The 8,121-nt window shown below is 36.7% G+C and overlaps 1 protein-coding gene across 1 annotated transcript in view; it reads left to right on the top strand.

The window, feature by feature from the left end:
- The window catches only part of HSPA13 (heat shock protein family A (Hsp70) member 13), a 12,986-nt gene extending 9,493 nt beyond the window's left edge, over nt 1–3,493 (top strand). Inside the window, exon 5 of the mRNA XM_006727653.3 lies at nt 332–3,493. Within this exon, the coding sequence (XP_006727716.1) occupies nt 332–999 (668 nt within the window). The 3' untranslated portion in view covers nt 1,000–3,493. The remainder of the gene's footprint in view (nt 1–331) is intronic.
- Nucleotides 3,494–8,121: the final 4,628 nt, after the last annotated feature.

Genomic DNA, 8,121 nt, shown 5'->3' with positions numbered 1-8,121 from the left:
GAGAAGCAGGCTTCCTGCGGAGCAGGGAGCTTGATGTGGGACTCGATCCCAGGACCATGGGATCATGACCTGTGAAGGCAGACGCTTAACGACTGAGCCACCCAGGCGCCCGATATGCAGTGTTTTTTAATAATATACATTTGAGTTAAAATTACTTTAATCCAATTATTTTTAATCAGTCTTTGTATGAATAAAATCTAATTAGTTAAGTACATTAAGCAAGAGATTTGTTATTCATTATATCATTTTCATACATACTACACAGACATGTATATGCATATACGCGTACAAATACATAAATATAACATACGCCTTTTTATTTTTAACTTAGGAAACAATAAACTTGGAGGACAAGACTTCAATCAAAGACTGCTTCAGTATTTATATAAACAGATCTATCAAACGTATGGCTTTCTACCCTCTAGGAAAGAGGAAATTCACAGATTAAGACAAGCTGTGGAAATGGTCAAATTAAATCTGACTCTTCATCAGTCTGCTCAATTGTCGGTATTACTAACAGTGGAGGAAAAGGACAAGAAGGAGCCTCAGAGTAGTGACACTGAACTGCCAAAGGACAGATTTTCTCCCACTGATGGCCACCATGTGAACAGTGTGTTTGGAGCTGGCCTTTCTGAAAAGAAAAGCGGAGAAAGTCAGGTGTTATTTGAAACAGAAATATCACGGAAGCTCTTTGACACCCTTAATGAAGATCTCTTCCAGAAAATACTTGTACCCATTCAGCAAGTATTAAAAGAAGGCCACCTGGAAAAGACTGAGATTGATGAGGTGGTTTTGGTTGGGGGTTCTACTCGTATTCCTCGAATCCGCCAAGTCATTCAGGAGTTCTTTGGAAAGGATCCCAACACTTCTGTAGACCCTGACCTGGCAGTGGTGACAGGAGTGGCTATCCAAGCAGGGATTGATGGAGGCTCCTGGCCTCTCCAAGTCAGTGCTTTAGAAATTCCCAGTAAGCATTTACAAAAGACCAACTTCAACTGAATTATGGAGGGATGATTATTTGTGATTGTCTGATGAGCTCTTCCTCCTTATCAGACCACCTCCTCCAATAAAGAAAAATCTCTAAAATATCTCAGAAATTTACCTGAAAGGTAACATTTAGATACACAGAATTTTACATAACATTTTGTTTTAGGATTAAATGTGACCAGATTGATCCTATTTGGTTTCAGAGAGATCTCACTCCAACAAATACTTTTAAAATGATAGAATTGAAGTAAAACTGTTATAGGAGCATGGGTGGTTTTGTTTTCTGGAATCTGGAAGTAGATAACCATATGCACTTAAAATTACATTCTGTAAACATTGCCTAGTACCAGTATTACAATTCCCAGTTCTTACTAAATTGTATTAGCAGGAGCTGGTAATTGATTTGCTTGGTTATCACATGTAACTATTAGTTTGAACTCTACTTGAAGGACAGTATTGGTGTGAGGTTTTTACATTGGCTGGGAGATAGCAGTATTAGTAATATAAGCTGCATATATATATAATGTTCAGTAACTGCCATAAATAAATTTACTTTCACAAATTCAATTATGTGTCCTATTTACATAATCTGCATTCTCCAGATTTTTAAAATTACTTATTGTATCAACTTACTTTCTTTCTAAAATAGTTGTAGATTTATTCAGATGTTTCAATACCAGACAGTAAACGTAACCAATTTATACTCCAGTTCCTTCAGTTGCTATGCATCATTCTCTGCTTGGATTTCCATGATTCTGCCTGGTTAGAAAACAGTGGGGAATAAATAACTTCATTCTACACGTCTTAATGTCACAATAAAGCCATCATTACTAGCTCTTTTTTGTTACCCAAGACCTTTGCAGACACTAGTACCAGTAATTAGCTACAGTATTTATGTTTTTGTTTTTGTTTCTTTGTTTATTTTCAGTAAGCCCTGGAGAATGTAGCTTGCATTTGAACTATCAAATCATATTTGATTCAGTTTTTACTGAGATTTTTCCCCATATTGGTTTTGAATGAGGAAAATGTGCTCAGTTGTAAAATCCTTATTGTTGTTTCCCACTATCATTTTACAGTAGTCACACTTGGACTGTTTTTAGCCTTAAGGTTAGTATGTGTTGCGAGTAAAAAAATTTTGAATATTGGAAATAATGTGGCAATCTAATGTGGGAGGCAATGTGGAAGAATTTCTACAAATCAGCATTTGTAGCAGTTTCGTTTTGTTTTTGTTTGTTTCCTTTTAGAAATGCTACAGGGACCAAGAAAGAAAATGTAGCAAGCAGTTATATTTCTGTGATGGCCATATTTGAAGACTTTTTTTTTTTTCTTAATGCATGCATGCTTCATATTAATATTCAAAGATTACATTCTGGTCAACATTTTTGTTAATGTAAAAAGTATGTCTGTTTTATCTGTTGTTGAATTTAAAGGATGTTGAATTTCCAATCACTGAAAAACAGAACTAAGCAAACTCATTTCAGCAACATCAAAACATTTCAGCTTCTGAGAATAAAAAGCTGAATGTTAATATTTTTTGCAGATCTAAAAAAAAAAAAGGTCAGCAATGAGATTGCTGTTAAAACACAATTTCAATCACATAGTTTTGTGTACAGAATGTCTAGTAAGTAGATAGAAAAATAAAAAATGTTTGTTGACATATTTTATTTTAGAACTAACAGAGAAATGCCAAAGATGAATCCTTCACTGCGTTATGAAAATATTCCAGTGTTCTCTTGGACTTGATATGAATCTTTAATAGATTTTAGAATTGGAAAAGATCTTTTTGCAAAGGTCTTAAGAGAAAAGTGTTCAATCTATCAAAATCTCCACTTATATTATCAGCTTTAACCTAAAGCATTTTAACATTTTTAAAAAAAGCCTTGACTCTCTCAAATACATGAGATAGTTCAGGAAGATCTGTTATCACTTTTTAGTGGAAACCATTTGCAGAACGGGGCAGCTAATCTCATATACTAAAATTGGAATTTAAATGTGTCTGAAAAATAGGATGGCAGTGTTGGAATTTGGGGGCAATAGTTTAGCATATTCTCTAGTATAGGTACACCTTTAAAAATGCGAAGTAATGTCTGTCAGTCATATGTTAGGGGCCTATATAAAAATGGTCTTGAAATCAATGTAGTTTATTTATTTAAGAGAGAAAGGGATCCCGAAAGGGATCATTTATGCCTAATAATCTTAAGACATTTTTCATAAAACAATACATTCTGGTTGTACATGTAACTAGTGTTTTTTGAAGTGCATTAACTTTTTAAATATTAACTGTTGTATGATTAGAATATGTGAATGAGTAATTTATTTTGTATCAGGAATGTTTCGGTACTGTGTTTTCACTCCAACCACTGACTTCACAGATGCTACTGTGTATGACATTTCGGAAGATTATATAGTTATTGTGCATAACAGATTGTGCCTCTTCAAATTGTGTGTATACAGGTAATTCACATTTTAATGTAAATAAATACCACTTTGCAGTTTGTTTTTTAAACTGTGTCCTTTCTCTTCCATTCACAGCTAGGCCAGAGTACATATTTGAGGTTTATAAGTGAAAAGGGAAGCAGGGACAGCTGCTGTGATGCTCATGTATGTGAGCTCAGCAGCTATTGCCCGCTCCCCTGCATCCTGACTCTGGGGTTGCTTGTATCCTTTTCCATTTATTTTCCTAATTTAGAAGTGACAGTTCCTGTATCATATGAACAGTAGCTCCGGAATTCTGAATACCAATTCATGACCTTTGACTATAATGGAGCAAAGACCTAAATTAATCTATAGTTAGTGAATAATCCTACTGTAATCCTTTGGTTGATTCAGTAATACTTCATAATTTTCTAATAAAGTTTGTCTTACTCTTTGGACAAAAACTATATATACATATTTTATATATCTAAAGAAATTCATTTGATTAATATAGTCTTTTCAGATGAGCCCTTAAATATAGTAGACTTGACTTTCCAATAGTTCCTGTGATTCCTTCATAGTTTTTCTAACCACCATTGCTGAGGGACTCAAATGAGGAAATATAGTGACACTCCCATATTTAGTTTATTTAACCAACAAAAACACAGTACCCCATTGAGGGTAGGCAGCCTCCATTGTAGCCTCCAATGACCCATTTTCTGGTATTCATCTCCTTTTGTGATCTTCCCTTGACTTTGGGCAAGATTTGGTGACTCCCTGCTAATGATGAGAGGTACATGGTGAATAAGCACCCCAGCGGACAGCACCACCTTCCAGCTGTGAGCGCCTTCTCAAAAGCGAGCCCTCTCTTCCTTCAGATAATGTGGCCATGGTTGAAGTTTAAGTATAATCTCATGAGAGACTTAAACCAGAATAGTCCAGCTAAGTGGATTCCTGGCCCATGGAAACTACAATATATTTTTGTTGTTTAAGCCACTAAGTTTTGGATTAATTTGTTGACCAACAGATAATAGAGTGCTAATTATGTACCAGTACTGTTCTAAGTGTTTTAGTGATGGGGTGCCTGGGTGGTTTAGTTAAGCGACTGCCTTCGGCCCAGGTCATAATCTCAGGGTCCTGGGATCAAGCCTTGTGTCGGGCTCCCTGCTCAGTGGGGAGCCTGCTTCCCCCTCTCCCTCTGCCCCTACCCCCTTCTCACTCTCTCTCAAATAAGTAAATAAATTAAAATATTTTTAAAAAAGTTTTAGTGAAAACCAATTTAGTTTTGTTCTAGCAAACTTATGAGTAGGTACTATTATCCCCATTTTCAGATAGGGAAATTAAGGCACAGATGTGTCAAGAAATTTCCCCAGGATTATACAGCTAATAAGTGGCAAAATCAGGATTTAAATCCAATCCATGCTCAAACGCAGTGCTGTGCTGCTTTATCCATCACATAATACAACCCCATAGTACCGATTACTAAACTACTGGGTGGTATCCATGAAAGACTTCTTATTTAGCTGATGATATTAAAATTACAGATTTTGATAATGCTATTTAGTCCCTTACACTTCTGACTAATTCATTGGTTTTTGTGAGTACCTAGTGCAAAGAAAATACTCAATATTACAAATGGCTATGCTAGAAAGATAAGGAAATAAGCAAAGAAGTTCAGTGACTTGCAATTTATGTGGGCTTGTAAGAAAATGCCACAATAAAATAGATTATTATTTTAGCTAAAATTCTCAAGCTCCTGATTCTGTAGTTCTCAGGTTTCTGCAAGTTATTGAAAATTCTCCTGATGAAGTATGAAAGAAAGTAAATTTGCCTTGGTAAAGCATTTACTTAATTTGTAATATGAATTAACAGACATGAAGTAAAAAAAAAATTGACATTACTTGGGTGTTAAAGCAGGACCAAATGCTGTTTTTTTTACACCTCATTGAATTAACTATCATTTGGCTTACGTAAAAGACCTCCTTGTAACTTTGTTAACATATGTATATCACATAAACACACACACATTTCTCCTGTTAAGAGTTCATCCATTTACCTTAAATCATCGAACATGGCCTACATAGAATTGGAAATTGGAATCTGGATCTCAGTTAGTTGTAATCGCTACTCTTCCTCTGTCTCCCAGTTTGCTAAACTCAAGTTATTTTGCTGAGGTAAGTCTTGAAAAAGACTTTGTGGCAAAAAGTAGTTATGGCAGAATCTGCTAAATGCTACTGCAGTATCTTTTCTATTCATTCTTACTTGTGTTGTTTAGAGCAGCAACATCCACTGCTTTAAAAACTGTTTCCCAGCCTCCTCTGCAGCTAGAGGTGGCTAGTGATACAATTCTGACCACTGAGATGTAAGCATAAATCAGTAGATAGAAACCCCACAGGCTTTTTTTTTTTTTTTAAGGTTTTATTTATCTATTTGACAGAGAGAGATCACAAGTAGGTGGGCAGGCAGGCAGGCAGAGGGAGAGGGAGAAGCAGACTCCCCGCTGAGCAGGGACCTGATGCGGGGCTCGATTCCAGGACTCTGGGATCATGCCCTGAGCAGAACGCAGACGCTCAACCGACTGATCCACTCAGGCACCAGCCCCCTCCCTTTTTTAAGCTTACACGTTTGTGCTATTAAATGTCTTGTTCCTCACCATTCCTTTCTTCTTGGAATGCAGACATGATGCTGGGGATAAAGCAATGGGTTTTTGCAACTACCAACCAAGATGTGCTATGGATGATGTTTGAGCAAAAGACAAAAGTAGCCTGGTGGTGTTATGGAACCACCCTGGCCAGCTTTGTCCTCTCTACCTTGAGAGGACTTCTTTCTACTTAAGAAAAATAAACCCCACAGGGGGTCCTGGCTGGCTCAGTTGGTAGAGCATACAACTCTTGATCTCAAGGTTTAGGCATAGAAATTACTTAAAAAAATAGGGCGCCTGGGTGGCTCAGTTGGTTAAGCGGCTGTCTTCGGCTCAGGTCATGATCCTGGAGTCCTGGGATCAAGTCCCGCATCGGGCTCCCTGCTCAGCAGGAAGTCTGCTTCTCCCTCTGACCCTCCCCCCTCTCATGCTCTCTCTATCTCATTCTCTCTCTCAAATAAATAAATAAAATCTTTAAAAAAAAAAAGAAATTACTTAAAAAAATAAAAAATAAAAACATAAAAATAAACCCCTTAGTTGTTTACCCTTCTTTCTTTGTTTTCCTTTTCTTCCTTCTGCTTTTAAACTTATGACCCTTACTATAGGGTTAAACATTTGGCCAAAGTGTCATTTGTTGGACTTCTGTTTTTGGCCAAGATGGAATAAGAAGGAACTCATTTGACTAAATAATCAGACAAAATACATGAAACAACAGGACTTTACACATCATGGTCAACATTAATTCATATCCATTACCTCTGTGGAATCACTGATATGGTAATACAGGGAAAGCAGATGGCTGTTCTGTAATACCAGGAGAATGTTGCACAAAGGCTCAGAACAGAGCTAAAAGCAGGTGTTCAGAGGGAATTAGTGGCAACTGAAGTGTTATCAATATGTATACCTAGCTCCTGTTTGTACTCCGCTGTCACTCATTCCAAATCATTTATGTCATGCCCTGAGCAGAACGCAGACGCTCAACAGACTGATCCACCCAGGCACCACCCCCCTCCCTTTTTTAAGCTTACACGTTTGTGCTATTAAATGTCTTGTTCCTCACCATTCCTTTCTTCTTGGAATGCAGACATGATACTGGGGATAAAGCAATGGGTTTTTGCACATGACATTTTCTACTACACATATTGGCAATAAACCAATGGTCATTCATAAGTATATTAAAGATGAGTTACATTTTTGAAGCATGACTTCAAAAACTGATCCTATATCACTTCCGTTGGCACACACAAAACAATGCATGTGTGGTATTTTCTTTCTAAACATTGTGGAGCAAATATTTGTCAAATCTTTCAGATTTTTTTTTTATAAATATCACAAATATTTCTCAAGTTATGACCTATTTTTACATTTTACTCCTAGGTCTATTCACATTTATTTTGTTCTTTGTGCCATGCCCAGGAGATAAAAGATTCCTAGCTTTGATCAACTGTGTAACTAACTGTGTGCTCAGCCTGGCCAATCTATACATAACAAGCGAGCAACTCTGATTACCTCGCCAGCAATCGTGGAGAAGCCAGTCAGCCTTTTCCCCATTCATACTCATTACCTTATTAATTCAGCCGCAGAGCAGTCACATGAATTACCTAGATACCTTTCATCTCTATAAGCACATTTAGAAAAATGTAGCTTACAGGATAGCCATAAGTCTTGATTTCAGGATTCTACAGATGGCCCACGTGCTTGCAAAATGACAGCTAGCAAGATGCGAATTAGGAAAACCAGAAGGAACTAGATCTGTCTAGACTGGTACCTTCTCAAGTGACATAAAATAATAACCTGATAACAATATGATACTATATTGTGTACCACTGGGGACTGGATCTTAATCTCCAGTTATCCCAAAATTGCTGTGTATAGAATAGACTTTTGTAAACATTGCCTCGATTTTGTCCTTTTTATTCACTCAACAGTGTGTTCCATGATGTTTGTAAATATGAGACTACAATTACAGGAGCTGTGACTGTTGATATTTAGATAATAGCTAATATGCCATTGAATGTTTTCTACATGCCAGACACTGTCCTAAGTGTTACATGTTATTGATTTAATTTTCAAAAACT

Source organism: Leptonychotes weddellii, chromosome 1, assembly GCF_054177405.1.
Source record: "Leptonychotes weddellii isolate Sample4059 chromosome 1, ASM5417740v2, whole genome shotgun sequence".
NCBI classification, from domain to species: Eukaryota; Metazoa; Chordata; class Mammalia; order Carnivora; family Phocidae; genus Leptonychotes; species Leptonychotes weddellii.
The sequence above is the reverse complement of the archived record's forward strand: the minus strand, read 5'-3'. Positions and strand labels throughout refer to the sequence as shown.